General features: G+C 44.4%; 1 protein-coding gene across 1 annotated transcript in view; it reads left to right on the top strand.

Annotated features, from left to right (window-relative positions):
• LOC139383545 (forkhead box protein N3-like) overlaps window positions 1–22500 on the top strand; it is a 132525-nt gene that overhangs the window by 39731 nt on the left and 70294 nt on the right. The window contains exon 3 of the mRNA XM_071128122.1: window positions 5133–5269. Within this exon, the coding sequence (XP_070984223.1) occupies window positions 5133–5269 (137 nt within the window). The remainder of the gene's footprint in view (window positions 1–5132; window positions 5270–22500) is intronic.

Raw genomic sequence — 22500 nt, forward strand, 5'->3', positions numbered from 1 at the left:
GACTGGGTGTATTGATACACTATCTAAAGTGTTATTAATATCTTCACCATGCTCAAAGGGATATTCTATGTCTGCTTTTTTCTTCTTCTCCCATCTACCAATAGGCATTTGTGAGGCATTAGAAAATCTTTGAGGATGAATCGGTGTATACAAATCCACTGCTCGACTGAGGGACCTTACAGATAATTGTTTGTGTGAGGAACAGAGATGAGGTAGTCATTCAAAAGTCATGTTAAACACTATTATTGCACACAGAGTGAGTCCATGCAACTTATTATGAGACTTGTTAAAGCAAATCTTTACTCCTGAACTTATTTACGTTTACTCATTTTAGCCTTTTCAACGTAATTCCACTTAGGTATTATGATGTATTGTGTGCCAGTGACCAAACAATCTCAATTTAACAAATTATTTTATTCAGGCAGTTCAAAGGAAAAGTGGAAAAAAATCAAGGAGTGTGAATATTTTCTGGAGGCTCTGTGTGTCTGTTTGATATGTGTCTGTTTGATATGTGTCTGTTTGATATGTGTCTGTTTGATATGTGTCTATATGTTTGATGTGTGTCTATATGTTTGATGTGTGTCTATATGTTTGATGTGTCTATATGTTTGATATGTGTCTATGTGTTTGATATGTGTCTATGTGTTTGATGTGTGTCTGTTTGATATGTGTCTATATGTGTCTATATGTTTGATGTGTCTATATGTTTGATATGTGTCTATGTGTGTCTATATGTTTGATGTGTGTCTATATGTTTGATGTGTCTATATGTTTGATATGTGTCTATGTGTTTGATATGTGTCTATGTGTTTGATGTGTGTCTGTTTGATATGTGTCTATATGTGTCTATATGTTTGATGTGTCTATATGTTTGATATGTGTCTATGTGTGTCTATATGTTTGATGTGTGTCTATGTGTTTGATATGTGTCTATGTGTTTGATGTGTGTCTATATGTTTGATATGTGTCTATGTGTTTGATATGTGTCTATATGTTTGATATGTGTCTATATGTTTGATGTGTGTCTGTTTGATGTGTGTCTATATGTTTGATGTGTCTATATGTTTGATATGTGTCTATGTGTTTGATATGTGTCTATGTGTTTGATGTGTGTCTGTTTGATATGTGTCTATATGTGTCTATATGTTTGATGTGTCTATATGTTTGATATGTGTCTATGTGTGTCTATATGTTTGATGTGTGTCTATGTGTTTGATATGTGTCTATGTGTTTGATGTGTGTCTATATGTTTGATATGTGTCTATGTGTTTGATATGTGTCTATATGTTTGATATGTGTCTATATGTTTGATGTGTGTCTGTTTGATATGTGTCTATGTGTGTCTATGTGTTTGATATGTGTCTATATGTGTCTATGTTTGATATGTGTCTATATGTTTGCTTTGGCAATGTATGTTGTAACACTTTCCATGCCAATAAAGCCATTTGAATATGAGAGAGAGATAGAGAGGAAACTGTTGAGTGTGAAAAACCTAGCAGCGTTGCAGTTCTTGACTCAAACCGGTGCACCTGGCACTTCCTACAATTCAAAGGCACTTAAATAGTTTTTGTCTTGCCCATTCACGCTCTGAATGGCACACATCCAATCCATACCTTAATTGTCTCAAGGCATAAAAATCATTCTTTAACCTGTCTCCTCCCCTTCATCTACACTGATTGAAGTGAATGTAACAAGTTACAATAAGGGATCTTAGCTTTCACCTGGATTCACCTGGTCAGTCTATCTATGTCATGGAAAGAGCAGGTGTTCCTAATGTTTTGTCCACTCAGTGAATCCAGCTGTGGCCAGGGAATGAACATCATTTCAAACACAATTCTAGTGTTTACCTAGCTAGCGGTGGTACAAATCCTTTACCTTTCAAATGGAAGATACACTGGCTAGGAGCAGTGAAATTTCTTATTTTACAGAGTTAGCCAGAGTACGGCACCTCTCTGTAGCCCTGGAGCCTAGAGAGCAGAGGAAATATTAGCAGTTAGCCACCTAGCGCTGCCTGTTAGCCTCTCTAACACTTCAATGGGGTAGATCTCTGTGTTCAGTACCTGATATCACAACAGGTCCTCCGTGCAGACTGGACGCTCCAGTTGACAGGGGCGAGGCGCTCTCACTCTCACCTCGGTACATGCACGCATACACACACACACACACACACACACACACACACACACAGACACTCACTGTGGTCCCGACGGCCGTCAGATATCACTGGACCTAAGATCATTGAACCAACTAGAACACAGAGCCCTTTCTGACAGGACACCATACCACCACTGTTATAATGAATCTCCCTGTAGCAAACTGCTGACAATATCGTACAGGGACCGTAAAACACATACTTCAGCAACGTCAGCGGGACCAAAGGAGCTGATCGTGGACTAGAGGAAACAGAGGGCCGAGCACGTCCCAATTCACATCGACAAGGCTGTTGTGGAATAGTGTATCGTGGTCCACATACATCAGCACAGTCGTGAAGAGGGCACGACAACGCCTCTTATCCCTCAGGAAGCTAAAAAGATTTGGCATGGGCTCTCAGTTCCTCAGAAGTTTTCCAGCTGCACCATTGAGAGCATCACCGCTTGTTTTAAATCAAACTCTATACAGTTTAGAGCTACAGTTGAAGTCAGAAGTTTACATACACATACACTCGGAGTCATTAAAACTCGTTGTTCAACCACTCCACAAATATCTTGTTAACAAACTATAGTTTTGGCAAGTACCAAATACTAATTGAGTGTATGTAAAACTTCTGACCCACTGGGAATGTGATGAAAGAAATACAAGCTGAAATAAATCCTTCTAGTATTTTTACTAGGATTAAATGTCAGGAATTGTGAAAAACTGAGTTTAAATGTATTTGGCTAAGGTGTATGTAAACTTCAGACTTCAACTATATATATTGGACCCTCCCGCAAGGTTCGAACAAGCCCCCCATGAGGCAAAGAGATTTTTTCTTTGGATAATCTCATTATCTATTACAAGCTTTGTCTTTAGGTTGAGAGAAAATGTTGCTGTTTTAGAGCTCAGGGATTCTTGAAAAAACAGGACAATCTCAACAAGTGTTTAAACACCTTGATTGTTTAATTCTAACATTAGATTATTCAAATATGTAATACAAATCTCCAAACGTATTTTTGTGCTGTTTTATAGCACTATATAATGCTCCAGGGCTAATTTCGTTAGCATTTTGGCATGTTTTTATAGATTTTGAACATAAAACAACATTTCAGAAAACAAACATCCTTTAGATCTATCACAGTAAATACTTCAGTTGTTTAAGCATATGTTGCAGAACTGTGTTTACAATACATATGTTGCAGAACAGTGTTTACAATATTTTTTTTCTGAATCAGATTGCACATTCTACATGATTGCCAAACGTCACATCTGGAGGAAACCAGGCACTGCTCATCACCTGGCCAATAACATTCCTACGGTGAAGCATGGTGGTGGCAGCATCATGCTGTGGGCATGTTTTTCAGCGGCAGGGACTGGGAGAGTAGTCAGGATCAAGGGAAAGATGAACAGAGAAAAGTACAGAGAGATCCTTGATGAAAATCTGTTCCAGAGTGCTCAGGACCTCAGACTGGGACGAAGGTTCACCTTGGGTGGGCCAGCCAGAGCCCGGACTTGAACATGATTGAACATCTCTGGAGAGACCTGAAAATAGCTGTGCATCCCCATCCAACCTGACAGAGCTTGATACGATCTGCAGAGAAGAATGAGAGAAACTCCCCAAATACAGATGTGCCAAGCTTGTAGCGTCATACCCAAGAAGACTCAAGGTTGTAATCGCTGCCAAAGGTGCTTCAACAAAGTACTGAGTAAAGGGTCTGAATACTTATGTAAATAAGGTATTTCAGTTTTTTATTTGTAATAAATTTGCTAAAAATTTATAAAAACCTTTTTTTACTTTGTCATTATGTGTAGATTGATGAAGAATTTTTCTCATTTAATCAATTTTAGAATAAGGCTGTAACGTAATACAATGTGGAACAAGTCAAGGGGTCAGAATACTTTCTGAATGCACTGTACATGACATATTAACTCAGAGCTTTAAAATCCAAAGCAATTCTTACCTTGGTCGGTCACATTGTATGTTGCAGTGGCAAGCTAAAGATGCTAGCTAGTTAACTAGTTGTGTGGGTTAGCTCGGTGAAAACACTTGCTTGCAGGCAGTTGAAGAAAATATCTTCTTCCTCTGTCACCCATCTGATGAAAAACATATTTTATATCAATGTTATGATTATATAATTTAGAAAAAAATGCCATTATTCATTAGGAAGATGTTTGGCACTGAGAGCTGATCTTCTTCATCTGAACAACGTTCAAAATTGCAAGGGCTGCTGCGTCAGTTGGAGGTGGGCTGGGGTGCGAGGCTCATGGAACATTTAAAAATTCTGATTGACAGCTCAGGAAAAATATGCTCTAGGTTCATCAAATCAAATCAAATCAAATGTATTTATATAGCCCTTCGTACATCAGCTGATATCTCAAAGTGCTGTACAGAAACCCAGCCTAAAACCCCAAACAGCAAGCAATGCAGGTGTAGAAGCACGGTGGCTAGGAAAAACTCCCTAGAAAGGCCAAAACCTAGGAAGAAACCTAGAGAGGAACCAGGTTCATATGTCTCTTTTTGAAATAAACATCTAGCTAATCTTATCTGTTTCATAAGTAGCAGGCATCCTTAATAGCAGCCTCATTTTTCATGCAAACCCCACTTTGGCAACCTAATACCAAGAGGTCAATAGACTCAACATTACAATTCAGCATGACACAAGCAGTGCAAAAATACATGTAATTGACATATATTTTGAAATATATTTACATACATATTCTATGGTGTGCTCAAGTTATATATTTCATAAATATGTAAATATATTTTGATTTCCCTCAAATGTATTTACATATATTATAGTGCATGCGTTTTCTGTATAGGGCGGGAAAGAAAAGGGGGTGTGGTCTCCGTTAAGTGTCTGTGTGACTGTCTCTCTGTGTTCTCTTCTACTGTTCAATAATATACAAGTAACTGACCTCACAATTGCCAATGGCGAGTCTTGTTATTGTGAATCTGTAAAAACAACTGTTGACTCCACTATTGCTCTCTCTCTCTACAGAGCATTGGGAAGGGGTCCTTATGGTGTATAGATCCTGAGTACAGGCAGAATTTGATTCAGGCTTTGAAAAAGACACCTTACCACCCTCACGCCCAGGTCTTCTCAACGCCACCCACCTCTCCTCAGGCATATCAGAGGTAAGACACACACACACACTTATGCGCGCACGCACGCACACACACACACACACACACACACACACACACACACACACACACACACACACACACACACACGTGCGTACTCACACACACCAGGGTTTCAGTTAGGAAACTGTGGAAGCTGACATTTGACCAGCAACAAATTAATTTACATTTGAGAAATGTAGCGGACCTGTTAGCATGTGGTGCGTTACCTGATCAGGGCGTCTACCCACAATGCTCAGAATGACAGAAACCCCATTTCGATCATGGTAATTCATATTAACAGAACATGCAAGTCGAGGATGCAATGATGTGCTGTCCTTTAAAAAAACAACAACATCTAATTCTGATGCACACTATGAAGATGTTAGAATGCCTGTCCACATTCATTTTTCCTCAGCCAACAAGATGAGTAACTAACAACAGTATCACTAGCCTATGTCAATCTACTGTCCCCCATAGTAGAAAAGTTGACCTATTCTATTGGTCAGCTTGTCGAGAAAGAAATAACCCAAACAGACTCTGGGACAGTTGTGGGACGATATTCATACAACCATATTCATACAACCAGTAACATACAAAAAAACACATTAAAAAGCTATGGATATGATGCAAAACATCAGAACGTTTAGCTTCTAATGTTGATAAACTATTATTTCTTCACATTATTAACGCAGTGATGCAGACAAGGCAGTATCTACGAGTGAATGTTCATTCCACAATGGATTTAGCAGGAAAACACCGATGTCAAAAACACACAGCACATGTGACAGAGATCTAATATGCAACAACAAGCATGAGTTGTTAATATGACTAGGATGGTGGTTGTTAATATGACTAGGATGGGGGTTGCTAATATGACTAGGATGGGTGTTGTTAATATCACTAAGATGGGTTGTCAATATGACTAGGATGGGGGTTGTTAATATGACTAGGATGGGGGTTGTTAATATGACTAGGATGGGGGTTGTTAATATGACTAGGATGGGGGTTGTTAATATGACTAGGATGGGGGTTGTTAATATGACTAGGGTGGGGGTTGTTAATATGACTAGGATGGGGGTTGTTAATATGACTAGGAGGGGGGTTGTTAATATGACTAGGATGGGGGTTGTTAATATGACTAGGATGGGGGTTGTTAATATGACTAGGATGGGGGTTGTTAATATGACTAGGAGGGGGGTTGTTAATATGACTAGGATGGGGGTTGTTAATATGACTAGGATGGGGGTTGTTAATATGACTAGGATGGGGGTTGTTAATATGACTAGGATGGGTTGTTAATATGACTAGGATGGGGGTTGTTAATATGACTAAGATGGGTTGTCAATATGACTAGGATGGGGGTTGTTAATATGACTAGGATGGGGGTTGTTAATATGACTAGGATGGGGGTTGTTAATATGACTAGGATGGGGGTTGTTAATATGACTAGGATGGGGGTCGTTAATATGACTAGGATGTGGGTTGTTAATATGACTAGGATGGGGGTTGTTAATATGACTAGGATGGGGGTTGTTAATATGACTAGGATGGGGGTTGTTAATATGACTAGGATGGGGGTTGTTAATATGACTAGGATGGGGGTTGTTAATATGACTCCCTCCCTCCCTCCCTCCCTCCCTGTCCAGATGGTATGTCTCTGTGGTAGAGGCTGTAATAAAGTGTTTATTTGGCCACTGGGTCTTGGAGCAGAATGCTGCTTTTTATAGCTGCCTTTTACTCAGCACGCTCATACACACACATGCTGACACAAACACACACACACTGATGCACGCACAGAAACACGCTGACACAAACACATGCACACGCAAGCATGCACGCTCACCCAAACACGCACAAAATAGTTTTTAAATTCCTTGTGTTTATCGTGTGTGTGTTTTCAAGGAGTTAGTACAGCAGGTTTGGAGCCAGCATTGACTGAAAGGGAGACAAATAATAACAGAGAGAGAGATAAAAGGAGAAAGAAAGAAGGAAAGTGAGAGGCCCCTCTGTACTGCCACTTCACGCGGGCACAGACAGGGCTAGATTCCTCTCCCTCTCTCCCTCTCTCCCTCTCTCTCTCTCTCTCTCCCTCTCTCCCTCTCTACCTCTCTCCCTCACTCCCTCTCTACCTCTCTCCCTCCCTCCCTCCCTCTCTCTCTCTCTCTCTCTCTCTCTCTCTCTCTCTCTCTCTCTCTCTCTCTCCCTCTCTCTCTCTCTCTCTCTCTCTCTCTCCCTCTCTCCCTCTCTACCTCTCTTTCCGCTCCGTACTGAACAGCTGGTCTGGCTGAGGCTCTCTGCTGAGCATTTGCCCTTCCCGGGTGATTAGAGCCGCGGTTACTACGGCAACAGCGACACCTCCATGGCAACGCATAACCAAGGGAGAGACAGGTGCGGTTGCATCACCGCAGCGATTTGTTACCTGGCAAAAAGGACGGGCCATTAGCACGGGAAATACGCCATCGTCAAGGCAACACATGGGCTCACCATGGCAACAGCAGATGGCTTGGAGCCTATTCTGGGGTTGTGCTTGTGTGTGTGTGTGTCGTTAGCTACCTGCTTTTGTGCGTGTTCATGAGAAGCCATAGAAGCGTGAATTATGGGAGTTGACAAGTGGAGGGCCACTCGCTGGAGGAGATTAATTTTAGATGGAGAGAGAGAGGAGAGGAGAGGAGAGGAGAGGAGAGGAGAGGGGAGGGGAGGGGAGGGGAGGAGAGGAGAGGAGAGGGGAGGGGAGGGGAGGAGAGGAGAGGAGAGGAGAGGAGAGGAGAGGAGAGGAGAGGAGAGGAGAGGAGAGGAGAGGAGAGGAGAGGAGAGGAGAGAAACACACTCACTGTCTATCTAGATATCAAAATAAGCACTTCACTAGAGGGAGTTTCTCTCTCTCTCTCCCTCCCCCATTCTCTCTCTCCCTCCCCCATTCTCTCTCTCCCTCCCCCACTCTCTCTCTTTTTGTATCTTTCTCTCTCCCTCCTCCACATTCCCCTGTCTCTCTATCTCTCTCTCTCTGAAATTCCTTCCTCTGATTGTCTATAAGAAATAATAATGGGGCGTCCTCGTAGTTTGCCGGATCAGAAATGAAACTTGAGAAATGGAGTGTTGCAGGAGTCTCTGGCACCAGCAGGCCCTTAGATTAGCTAGTGCCCGTAGGGTGTGGGGCAGCGAGGGAAAATGGTTGGCAATAGGTTGAAAAGGAGATTATGGGAATCAAGTGAAAGGGCCTGTTGCTTTCATCGAGTGGAGTAGAGTGGAGTGGAACGATTACAGTCAAGATGGGAACACAATCTGATTTGGTAGAAGTCTGTGTGTGTGTGTGGGTGTCTGTGGGTGTGGGTGGGTGTGGGTGTGTGTGGGTGTGGGTGTGTGGTGTGTGGTGTGCGTATGTGGTGTGCGGGTGCGTGTGCGGCTGCGGGTGTGTGTATGGGTGTGTGGGTGTGTGTTGCAGAACCCCAGCTGGTCACACAGAGTAAAAGCTTAAAGAAGAAAGGCTAGGAGAGAGAGGGATGAGGGACAGATATATGTAGAGAGGGACAGAGAGAGACACAAAGGGAGACAGAGAGAGGGGGAGGTAGCAAGAGATTAGAGGGACAGAGAGAGACTCAGGGAGAGAGACTCAGGGAGAGAGACTCAGGGAGAGAGACTCAGGGAGAGAGACTTAGGGAGAGAGACTCAGGGAGAGAGACTCAGGGAGAGAGACTCAGGGAGAGAGACTCAGGGAGAGAGAGAACATGAGAGAGAAAAGGAGAGAGGGGGAAAGGAGGGGAAATGAAAGCGTTATAGAGAGATAGGTTTTGAGAAGAGAGAGTTTGAGAGGACAGAAACCGAGGGAGGAAGGGAGGGATGGACGGAGGAAGGGAGGAGAGAGAGAGAGAGAAAGAGGGAAGGAGAGGCTTGTGCCAGAAGTCCGTGTCTTTTTCATAAAAACACAAAGAAAGAATGCTGTGCTCGCTGGCGTCCCGCGGTGTACACACATGTTAGTGCTCCACTCTGCTCTACGCCATTAAACCCCTCTCCCTCTCTCCTCATCCCAGACCTAGTACTTACTGACTAGTAACAACTAGTGATGTGGAGTTTGGGAACAATTTGTTATTTTTTAAGACCTGTTAGTACTGGCTGCAATGAGTCCTTCAGCAGGATCAATACATACTCCTCTGGTGCCAGAGTCGTGCTCCGACCGTCAACTGTCTGTCACAATGTCCGCGGGAAAAGACAGGATCAATACATACTTCTCTGGTGCCAGAGTCGTGCTCCGACCGTCAACTGTCTGTCACAATGTCCGCGGGAAAAGACAGGATCAATACATACTCCTCTGGTGCCAGAGTCGTGCTCCGACCGTCAACTGTCTGTCACAATGTCCGCGGTAAAAGACAGGATCAATACATACTCCTCTGGTGCCAGAGTCGTGCTCCGACCGTCAACTGTCTGTCACAATGTCCGCGGGAAAAGACGGGATCAATACATACTCCTCTGGTGCCAGAGTCGTGCTCCGACCGTCAACTGTCTGTCACAATGTCCGCGGGAAAAGACAGGATCAATACATACTTCTCTGGTGCCAGAGTCGTGCTCCGACCGTCAACTGTCTGTCACAATGTCCGCGGGAAAAGACGGGATCAATACATACTCCTCTGGTGCCAGAGTCGTGCTCCGACCGTCAACTGTCTGTCACAATGTCCGCGGGAAAAGACAGGATCAATACATACTTCTCTGGTGCCAGAGTCGTGCTCCGACCGTCAACTGTCTGTCACAATGTCCGCAGGAAAATACATCATTAGGACAGAGAAGAAAAATACATGTTTAGAACTGATCATTGATCACATGGTGCAAGAATGACTGCAATGAATTGATTATTGAATATTATAATGGACACAGCTTTATAGAACCAAAACATACACAGCCTCTGGGGGGGGGGGGTTCACAATCTAGTCCGGTAGCGACCAAACTAGACCTTGTTTCAAATGTATCAAGAAATAATCGTATTTGTTTGCCAATTCAATCAACACATTTACATTGTTTAAACCACATGTTTACAAGTCTCATTCAAACAAATGACTGCTCCAATAAGCCCCCTATGGTGAACGACATGTGAACGAGAGGCTCGTAGAATCATGACTCAAGTTTTCAGTTCGTCGTTCGCCCCTAAGTGTTCCTGCATGCTCTGGGCAGTAATGACTCAAATGAACGAAATGAGTCGAAAGATTCGTTCTTTTGACTGAACGACTCCAAAAGATCAAAGTCAATAAAAAGAGCTGAACTTCCCATCGTTAAATAGTGATTCAACACCAGAGCAGTGTCCACAACTTCCCATCACTAATAGTGATTCAACACCAGAGCAGTGTCCACAACTTCCCATCACTAATAGTGATTCAACACCAGAGCAGTGTCCACAACTTCCCATCACTAATAGTGATTCAACACCAGAGCAGTGTCCACAACTTCCCATCACTAATAGTGATTCAACACCAGAGCAGTGTCCACAACCTCCCATCACTAATAGTGATTCAACACCAGAGCAGTGTCCACAACTTCCCATCACTGACAACAACACACTCAGTGTGTCAATGCCAGTTTCACTTCTGTTAAATAGTGTGTCTGAAGACTTAGGGCTGGATCCTGAGATACACACACACACACACACACACACACACACACACACACACACACACACACCTCCACGTCTTAGACGGGCTTCAAAGGCTCCTGAACAGAAAACAGGTGTAGGGCTTCTGGTTCAACACTGTATTCAGTCACGGTATCCCTTTAAACCCAGGTCTTTAGCCAGGATACTGAGTTAGTAAAGCTCTGACTGTGTTTGCAGTTCAGTTCCACAGCTGAAGTACAGCTAGAGAAGAAGTTATTAACATCTGACCAACCATACAACCAAACTCCTTCTTAAAGGTGAAGCCTAAGATATGGTCAACCCAGGGTTTATTTCTGTCTGTGTACAGAAAACCTCAAAATTAACAACATATTGGTTCGCCGATTACAGACCACCGATACTAGCTATTTCAGTGTATGTTGTTCATGGTGCAGATTTTATATAGCGAGGGAGGGAAAAGAGAACCAAGTGAAAAGAGCTGTCTGTGTTTGAGCTGTCTGTGTTTGAGCTGTCTGTTTGAGCCGTCTCTTTGAACTGTCTGTGTTTGAGCTGTCTGTGTTTGAGCTGTCTGTGTTTGAGCTGTCTGTGTTTGAGCTGTCTGTGTTTGAGCTGTCTGTGTTTGAGCTGTCTGTTTGAGCTGTCTGTTTGAGCTGTCTGTGTTTGAGCTGTCTGTGTTTGAGCTGTCTGTGTTTGAGCTGTCTGTGTTTGAGCTGTCTGTTTGAGCTGTCTGTGTTTGAGCTGTCTGTGTTTGAGCTGTCTGTGTTTGAGCTGTCTGTGTTTGAGCTGTCTGTGTTTGAGCTGTCTGTTTGAGCTGTCTGTTTGAGCTGTCTGTTTGAGCTGTCTGTGTTTGAGCTGTCTGTGTTTGAGCTGTCTGTGTTTGAGCTGTCTGTGTTTGAGCTGTCTGTTTGAGCTGTCTGTTTGAGCTGTCTGTGTTTGAGCTGTCTGTGTTTGAGCTGTCTGTGTTTGAGCTGTCTGTGTTTGAGCTGTCTGTGTGTGAGCTGTCTGTGTTTGAGCTGTCTGTGTGTGAGCTGTCTGTGTTTGAGCTGTCTGTGTTTGAGCTGTCTGTGTTTGAGCTGTCTGTGTTTGAGCTGTCTGTTTGAGCTGTCTGTGTTTGAGCTGTCTGTGTTTGAGCTGTCTGTGTTTGAGCTGTCTGTGTGTGAGCTGTCTGTGCTTGAGCTGTCTGTGTTTGAGCTGTCTGTGTTTGAGCTGTCTGTGTTTTAGGTGTCTGTGTTTGAGCTGTCTGTGTTTGAGCTGTCTGTGTTTGAGCTGTCTGTGTGTGAGCTGTCTGTGTTTGAGCTGTCTGTGTTTGAGCTGTCTGTGTTTGAGCTGTCTGTGTTTGAGCTGTCTGTTTGAGCTGTCTGTGTTTGAGCTGTCTGTGTTTGAGCTGTCTGTTTGAGCTGTCTGTTTGAGCTGTCTGTGTTTGAGCTGTCTGTGTTTGAGCTGTCTGTGTTTGAGCTGTCTTTTTGAGCTGTCTTTTTGAGCTGTCTGTGTTTGAGCTGTCTGTTTGAGCTGTCCGTGTTTGAGCTGTCCGTGTTTGAGCTGTCCGTGTTTGAGCTGTCTGTGTTTGAGCTGTCTGTGTTTGAGATGTCTGTGTTTGACCTGTCTGTGTTTGACCTGTCTGTGTTTGAGCTGTCTGTGTTTGACCTGTCTGTGTTTGAGCTGTCCGTGTTTTAGCTGTCTGTGTTTGAATTTGTCCATCCATACAGCTGATGTGAACAAGACGCTGGGCTCCACTGACACCAGGCATGCTGATACCTGGGCGGTAACCCGACACCACTAGGGACAGGACGGGGGGGGGGGGGGGGGGTATTTAAGGAGAGTTCCCTCCCCCCTTGTTTTGGAGGTCAAATGTTTATGTAGAAGGACTGAAAAGTTTAGGTGACTGTTTAAAAGGGCATACTAGTCCAAAATGAATGAAAATGAAAATAAAATGATGCTGATACCATCTAAAATATTATTCCAACCTACAGAATTGAGCCCAATAACATATTGGTCAAATTATGTTAACATATTGGACCATTTATATAGCCTATGTTATCAGGTATGCTATTAGCAATAAGCATTATCACCTGTAGCCCAACTGATCAAATCAAGTTTATTTATATAGCCCTTCTTACATCAGCTGATATCTCAAAGTGCTGTACAGAAACCCAGCCTAAAACCCCAAACAGCAAGCAATGCAGGTGTAGAAGCACGGTGGCTAGGAAAAACTCCCGAGAAAGGCCGAAACCTAGGAAGAAACCTAGAGAGGAACCAGGCTATGAGGGGTGGCCAGTCCTCTTCTGGCTGTGTCGGGTGGAGATTATAACAGAACATGGCCAAGATGTTCAAATGTTCATAAATGACCAGCATGGTCAAATAATAATAATCACAGTAGTTGTCGAGGGTGCAAAAAGTCGGCACCTCAGCAGTAAATGTCAGTTGGCTTTTCATAGCCGATCATTAAGAGTATCTCGACCGCTCCTGCTGTCTCTAGAGAATTGATAACAGCAGGTCTGGGACAGGTAGCACGTCCGGTGAACAGGTCAGGGTTCCATAGCTGCAGGCAGAACAGTTGAAACTGGAGCAGCAGCTAGGCTAGGTGGACTTGGGACAGCAAGTAGTCATCATGCCAGGTAGTCCTGAGGCATGGTCTTAGGGCTCAGGTCCTCCGAGAGAGAGAAAGAGAGAATTAGAGAGAGCATACTTAAATTCACACAGGAAACCGGATAAGACAGAAATTCTACAGATATAACAGACTGACCCTATCCCCCCGACTCATAAATTACTGCAGCATAAATACTGGAGAATGAGACAGGAGGGGTCAGGAGACAATGTGGCCCCATCCAATGATACCCCCAGACAGGGCCAAACAGGCAGGATATAACCCCATCCACTTTGCCAAAGCACAGCCCCCACACCACTAGAGGGATATCTTCAACCACCAACTTACCATCCTGAGACAAGGCCGAGTATAGCCGACAAAGATCTCCGCCACGGCACAACCCAAGGGGGGAGGCCAACACAGACAGGAAGATCACGTCAGTGACTCAACCCACTCAAGTGACACACCCTCCTAGGGACGGCATGGAAGAGCACAAGTAAGCCAGTGACTCAGCCCCTGCAATAGGGTTAGAGGCAGAGAATCCCAGTGGAGAGAGGGGAACCGGCCAGGCAGAGACAGCAAGGGTGGTTCCTTGCTCCAGAGCCTTTCCGTTCACCTTCACACTCCTGGGCCAGACTACACTCAATCACATGACCTACTGAAGAGATGAGTCTTCAGTAAAGCCTTACATTTTGAGACAGAGTCTGCGCCTCTCACATGGGTAGGCAGACCATTCCATAAAAATGGAGCTCTATAGAAGAAAGCCCTGCCTCCAGTTGTTTGCTTAGAAACTCTAGGGACAATTAGGAGGCCGGCGTCTTGTGACCGTAGCGTACGCGTAAGTATGTACGGCAGGACCAAATCGGAAAGATAGGTAGGAGCAAGCCCATGTAATGCTTTGTAGGCTAGCACTGGAGTAATATGATCAAATGTTTTGGTTCTAGTCAGGATTCTAGCAGCCGTATTTAGCACTAACTGAAGTTTTTTTTGTGATTTATCCGGGGAGACGGAAAGTAGAGCACTGCAGTAGTCTAACCTAGAAGTAACAAAAGCATGGATACATTTTTCTGCATCATTTTTGGACAGAACGTTTCTGATTTTTGCAATGTTACGTAGATGGAAAAAAAGCTGTCCTTGAAACAGTCTTGATTTGTTCGTCAAAAGAGAGATCAGGGTCCAGAGTAACACCGAGGTCCTTCACAGCTTTATTTGAGACGACTGTACAACCATCAAGAATAATTGTCAGATTCAACAGAAGATCTCTTTGTTTATTGGGACCTAGAACAAGCATCTCTGTTTTGTCTGAGTTTAAAAGTAGAAAGTTTGCAGCCATCCACTTCCTTATGTCTGAAACACAGGCTTCTAGCGTAGGCAATTTTGGGGCTTCACCATGTTTCATTGAAATGTACAGCTGTGTGTCATCCGCATAGCAGTGAAAGTTAACATTATGTTTTTGAATGACATCCCCAAGAGGTAAAATATATAGTGAAAACAATAGTGGTCCTTAAACGGAACCTTGAGGAACCTTGAGGAACATTGACATTTACAGTTGATTTGTCAGAGGACAAACCATTCACAGAGACAAACTGATATCTTTCCGACAGATAAGATCTAAACCAGGCCAGAACTTGTCCGTGTAGACCAATTTGGGTTTCCAATCTCTCCAAAAGAATGTGGTGATCGATGGTTTCAAATGCAGCACTAAGGTCTAGGAGCACGAGGACAGATGCAGAGCCTCAGTCTGACGCCATTAAAAGGTCCTTTACCACTTTCACAAGTGCAGTCTCAGTGCTATGATGGGGTGTAAAACCAGACTGAGGCATTTTGTATACTTTGTTAGTCTTCAGGAAGGCAGTGAGTTGACAACACCTCCGCCTTTGCGGGATGCACGGGGGATATGGTCACTAGTGTAACCAGGAGGTGAGGCCTCATTTAACACAGTAAATTCATCAGGCTTAAGCCATGTTTCAGTCAGGCCAATCACATCAAGATCATGATCAGTGATTAGTTCATTGACTATAATTGCCTTTGAAGTAAGGGATCTAACATTAAGTAGCCCTATTTTGAGATGTGAGGTATCACGATCTCTTTCAATAATGGCAGGAATGGAGGAGGTCTTTATCCTAGTGAGATTGCTAAGGCGAACACTGCCATGTTTAGTTTTGCCCAACCTAGGTCGAGGCACAGACACGGTCTTAATGGGGATAGCTGAGCTGACTACACTGACTGTGCTAGTGGCAGACTCCACTAAGCTGGCAGGCTGGCTAACAGCCTGCTGCCTGGCCTGAACCCTATTTCATTGTGGAGCTAGAGGAGTTAGAGCCCTGTCTATGTTGGTAGATAAGATGAGAGCACCCCTCCAGCTAGGATGGAGTCCGTCACTCCTCAGCAGGTCAGGCTTGGTCCTGTTTGTGGGTGAGTCCCAGAAAGAGGGCCAATTATCTACAAATTCTATCTTTTGGGACGGGCAGAAAACAGCTTTCAACCAGCGATTGAGTTGTGAGACTCTGCTGTAGAGCTCATCACTCCCCCTAACAGGGAGGGGGCCAGAGACTCTGCTGTAGAGCTCATCACTCCTGCTAACTGGGGAGTGGGAAAGAGACAATTACTCGATGCCAACACATCTTTCTAGCTGATTTACACGCTGAAGCTATGTTCTCTATACTCTCTACACTCACCAGTTTTAGCTTTAGCCAGCACCATCTTCAGATTAGCCTTAACGTCGGTAGCCCTGCCCCCTGGTAAACAGTGTATGATCGCTGGATGATTCGTTTTAAGTCTAATACTGCGGGTAATGGAGTCGCCAATGACTAGAGTTTTCAATTTGTCAGAGCTAATGGTGGGAAGCTTCGGCGTCTCATACCCCGTAACGGGAGGAGTAGAGACCAGAGAAGACTCGGCCTCTGACTCCGACTCGCTGCTTAATGGGGAAAACCGGTTGAAAGTTTCTGTCGGCTGAATGAGCGACACCAGTTGTCCATTCCTACAGCATTTCCCTCCAGAAACCGTGAGAAAGTTGTCCGGCTGTGGGGAACGTGCGAGGGGATTTATACTAACGTTACTATCTGTACTTACTGGTGGCACAGACGCTGTTTCATCCTTTCATACACTGAAATTACCCTTGCCTAACGATTGCGTCTGAAGATGGGCTTGCAGCACAGCTATCCTCGCCGTAAGGAGATCGTTCTCCTGTATATTATGAGTACAGCGACTGCAATTAGAAGGCATCATGTTAATGTTACTACTTAGCTTCTGCTGGTGGAGGTCCTGACGAACCATGTCCAGATAAAGCATCCGGAGTGAAAAAGTTGAATGGAAAAAAGTTGATTTTGTCAACTCACACATAGAATGCTGCTGCGGGCTCTTTGTATGTCTTGACCAATCAGATTAATTCAAATCGCGGGTCACGCTGTTTGGGTACAACGCACAAAGCTCAAGGGGCTGATGCAGCATAGTATCTATAAATTAATAGGCTGAAGTATGGGGTTGCCTCTCAGCATTTACTATATTGGGATAATCATTAGCTGGATCCCAAATGTCATATTTGAACTAGTTTGCAACCTGTTGATTAATTTATGTCCCAAAACAATTCAATAAATACAGTCTTGTGTTAAACCTACTACACGGTAGTACTACTACACACATCATGCCACAATTCCCCCCCAACACTTCCACTGGTCTTTCTCAGATAAAAATGTCACAATGCCACAATTTTTTAAGTCACTCCGGACAAATTGTTGAGGTATGGTGGCATTTTACCCCAAGTTACCCTATAATTGACCCATGTTACATTTAGCCCTCCTCTCCACTATGCACCAAGGGGCCATGGTTCCGTTCTAGAAGCACTGTGTCGACTGCTCCTACAGTTTTCCTTCGGTACTGCAGTTTAACTGACGCCCGGCCCAGAATGACCATTTCCTTACACAGCCACATAGAGAAGTCAGATTTGGAAATTCATAATAAGACACTTTAATCATCAACTTAGTGCACAATTTTTTTTTTACATTATTCAAGTAATAGGTAGCCTAGTGGTTAGAGTGTCGGACTAGGAACCGAAAGGTTGCGAGATGGAATCCGCCAACATGGTAAAAATCGGTTGTTCTTCCCCGGAACAAGGCAGTTAACCCACTGTTCCAAGGCCATCATTGAAAATAAGAAAATGTTCTTAACTAACTTGCCTAGTTAAATAAAGGTAAAATGAATAAAAAAATGTAAAAAATGCATTGCCACTGAGGCAGATTTTTGTTCCGTCAATCACAGCCGATATCTGCCATGTTTTTTGATGATGTGATGACTGCACACGCTGCACCTTGTGCACATTGAGTGCTGGTGCACATGTGATATTGGTCCGTATAAAGCAGATACAATCTGGATATAGGCAGTCCATGAATGGGCGTATGTGAACGTGAGTAGATTACCTTGAAAACAACCGGCGGACAGTTCTGATTATACATCTCCAACTTCTGTATCACTCCACCTAACATCCACCTACTGTATCACTCCACCAACTGTATCACTCCACCTAACATCCACCTACTGTATCACTCCTCCAACTGTATCACTCCACCTAACATCCACCTACTGTATCAATCCACCTAACATCCACCTACTGTATCACTCCACCTACTGTATCACTCCACCTAACATCCACCCACTGTATCACTCCACCTACTGTACCACTCCACCTACTGTACCACGCCACCTACTGTATCACTCCACATACTGTATCACTCCACCTACTGTATCACTCCACCTACTGTATCACTCCACCTAACATCCACCTACTGTATCACACCACCTACTGTATCACTCCACCTACTGTATCACTCCACCTACTGTATCACTCCACCTACTGTATCACTCCACCTAACATCCACCTACTGTATCACTCCATCTAACATCCACCTACTGTATCACTCCACCTACTGTATCACTCCACCTAACATCCACCCACTGTATCACTCCACCTACTGTACCACTCCACCTACTGTACCACTCCACCTACTGTATCACTCCACCTACTGTATCACTCCACCTACTGTATCACTCCACCTACTGTATCACTCCACCTAACATCCACCTACTGTATCACACCACCTACTGTATCACTCCACCTACTGTATCACTCCACCTACTGTATCACTCCACCTACTGTATCACTCCACCTAACATCCACCTACTGTATCACTCCATCTACTGTTTCACTAAACCTAACATCCACCTACTGTACCACTCCACCTACTGTATCACTCCACCTACTGTATCACTCCACCTACTGTATCACTCCACCTAACATCCACCTACTGTACCACTCCACCTACTGTATCACTCCACCTACTGTATCACTCCACCTACTGTATCACGCCACCTACTGTATCACTCCACCTAACATCCACCTACTGTACCACTCCACCTACTGTATCACTCCACCTACTGTATCACTCCACCTACTGTATCACTCAATCTACTGTATCACTCCACCTACTGTATCACTCCACCTACTGTATCACTCCCCCTAACATCCACCTACTGTATCACTCCACCTACTGTATCACTCCACCTACTGTATCACTCCACCTAACATCCACCTACTGTATCACACCACCTACTGTATCACTCCACCTACTGTATCACTCCATCTACTGTATCACTCCACCTACTGTATCACTCCACCTACTGTATCACTCCACCTACTGTATCACGCCACCTACTGTATCACTCCACCTAACATCCACCTACTGTACCACTCCACCTACTGTATCACTCCACCTACTGTATCACTCCACCTACTGTATCACTCAATCTACTGTATCACTCCACCTACTGTATCACTCCACCTACTGTATCACTCCCCCTAACATCCACCTACTGTATCACTCCACCTACTGTATCACTCCACCTACTGTATCACTCCACCTAACATCCACCTACTGTATCACACCACCTACTGTATCACTCCACCTACTGTATCACTCCATCTACTGTATCACTCCACCTACTGTATCACTCCACCTACTGTATCACTCCACCTACTGTATCACTCCACCTAACATCCACCTACTGTATCACACCACATACTGTATCACTCCACCTACTGTATCACTAAACCTAACATCCACCTACTGTACCACTCCACCTACTGTATCACTCCACCTACTGTATCACTCCATCTACTGTATCACTCCACCTACTGTATCACTCCACCTACTGTATCACTCCACCTAACATCCACCTACTGTATCACACCACCTACTGTATCACTCCACCTACTGTATCACTCCATCTACTGTATCACTCCACCTACTGTATCACTCCACCTACTGTATCACTCCACCTACTGTATCACTCCACCTAACATCCACCTACTGTATCACACCACATACTGTATCACTCCACCTACTGTATCACTCCACCTAACATCCACCTACTGTATCACTCCATCTAACATCCATCTACTGTATCACTCCACCTACTGTATCACTCCACCTAACATCCACCCACTGTATCACTCCACCTACTGTACCACTCCACCTACTGTATCACTCCACCTACTGTATCACTCCACCTACTGTATCACTCCACCTACTGTATCACTCCACCTAACATCCACCTACTGTATCACACCACCTACTGTATCACTCCACCTACTGTATCACTCCACCTACTGTATCACTCCACCTACTGTATCACTCCACCTAACATCCACCTACTGTATCACTCCATCTACTGTTTCACTAAACCTAACATCCACCTACTGTACCACTCCACCTACTGTATCACTCCACCTACTGTATCACTCCACCTACTGTATCACTCCACCTAACATCCACCTACTGTACCACTCCACCTACTGTATCACTCCACCTACTGTATCACTCCACCTACTGTATCACGCCACCTACTGTATCACTCCACCTAACATCCACCTACTGTACCACTCCACCTACTGTATCACTCCACCTACTGTATCACTCCACCTACTGTATCACTCAATCTACTGTATCACTCCACCTACTGTATCACTCCACCTACTGTATCACTCCCCCTAACATCCACCTACTGTATCACTCCACCTACTGTATCACTCCATCTACTGTATCACTCCACCTACTGTATCACTCCACCTACTGTATCACTCCACCTAACATCCACCTACTGTATCACACCACCTACTGTATCACTCCACCTACTGTATCACTCCATCTACTGTATCACTCCACCTACTGTATCACTCCACCTACTGTATCACTCCACCTACTGTATCACTCCACCTAACATCCACCTACTGTATCACACCACATACTGTATCACTCCACCTACTGTATCACTAAACCTAACATCCACCTACTGTACCACTCCACCTACTGTATCACTCCACCTACTGTATCATTCCATCTACTGTATCACTCCACCTACTGTATCTCTCCAACTACTGTATCACTCCATCTACTGTATCACTCAACCTACTGCATCCATCGCTCCATCTAACATCCACCTACTGTACCACTCCACCTACTGTATCACTCCATCTACTGTGTCAGTCCACCTACTGTATCACTCCATCTACTGTATCACTCCACCTACTGTATCACTCCACCTACTGTATCACTCCCCCAAACATCCACTTACTGTATCACCCCACCTACTGTATCACTCCCCCTAACATCCACCTACTGTGTCACCTCACCTACTGTATCACTCCACCTACTGTATCACTCCACCTACTGTATCACTCCACCTAACATCCACCTACTGTATCACACCACCTACTGTATCACTCCACCTACTGTATCACTCCACCTACTGTATCACTCCACCTAACATCCACCTACTGTATCACACCACCTACTGTATCACTCCACCTACTGTATCACTCCACATACTGTATCACTCCACCTACTGTATCACTCCACCTACTGTATCACTCCACCTAACATCCACCTACTTTATCACTCCACCTACTGTATCACTCCACCTACTGTATCACTCCACCTAACATCCACCTACTGTATCACACCACCTACTGTATCACACCACCTACTGTATCACTCCACCTAACATCCACCTACTGTATCACACCACCTACTGTATCACTCCACCTGCTGTATCACTCCACCTTCTGTATCACACCAACTACTGTATCACTCCACCTAACATCCACCTACTGTATCACACCACCTACTTTATCACTCCACCTGCTGTATCACTCCACCTTCTGTATCACACCAACTACTGTATCACTCCACCTAACATCCACCTACTGTATCAATCCACCTAACATCCACCTACTGTATCACTCCACCTACTGTATCACTCCACCTAACATCCACCCACTGTATCACTCCACCTACTGTACCACTCCACCTACTGTACCACTCCACCTACTGTATCACTCCACATACTGTATCACTCCACCTACTGTATCACTCCACCTACTGTATCACTCCACCTAACATCCACCTACTGTATCACACCACCTACTGTATCACTCCACCTACTGTATCACTCCACCTACTGTATCACTCCACCTAACATCCACCTACTGTATCACTCCATCTAACATCCACCTACTGTATCACTCCACCTACTGTATCACTCCACCTAACATCCACCCACTGTATCACTCCAACTACTGTACCACTCCACCTACTGTACCACTCCACCTACTGTATCACTCCACCTACTGTATCACTCCACCTACTGTATCACTCCACCTACTGTATCACTCCACCTAACATCCACCTACTGTATCACACCACCTACTGTATCACTCCACCTACTGTATCACTCCACCTACTGTATCACTCCACTTACTGTATCACTCCACCTAACATCCACCTACTGTATCACTCCATCTACTGTTTCACTAAACCTAACATCCACCTACTGTACCACTCCACCTACTGTATCACTCCACCTACTGTATCACTCCACCTACTGTATCACTCCACCTAACATCCACCTACTGTACCACTCTACCTACTGTATCACTCCACCTACTGTATCACTCCACCTACTGTATCACGCCACCTACTGTATCACTCCACCTAACATCCACCTACT

The sequence above is a fragment of the Oncorhynchus clarkii genome, chromosome 25, assembly GCF_045791955.1.
Source record: "Oncorhynchus clarkii lewisi isolate Uvic-CL-2024 chromosome 25, UVic_Ocla_1.0, whole genome shotgun sequence".
Lineage (NCBI taxonomy): Eukaryota > Metazoa > Chordata > Actinopteri > Salmoniformes > Salmonidae > Oncorhynchus > Oncorhynchus clarkii.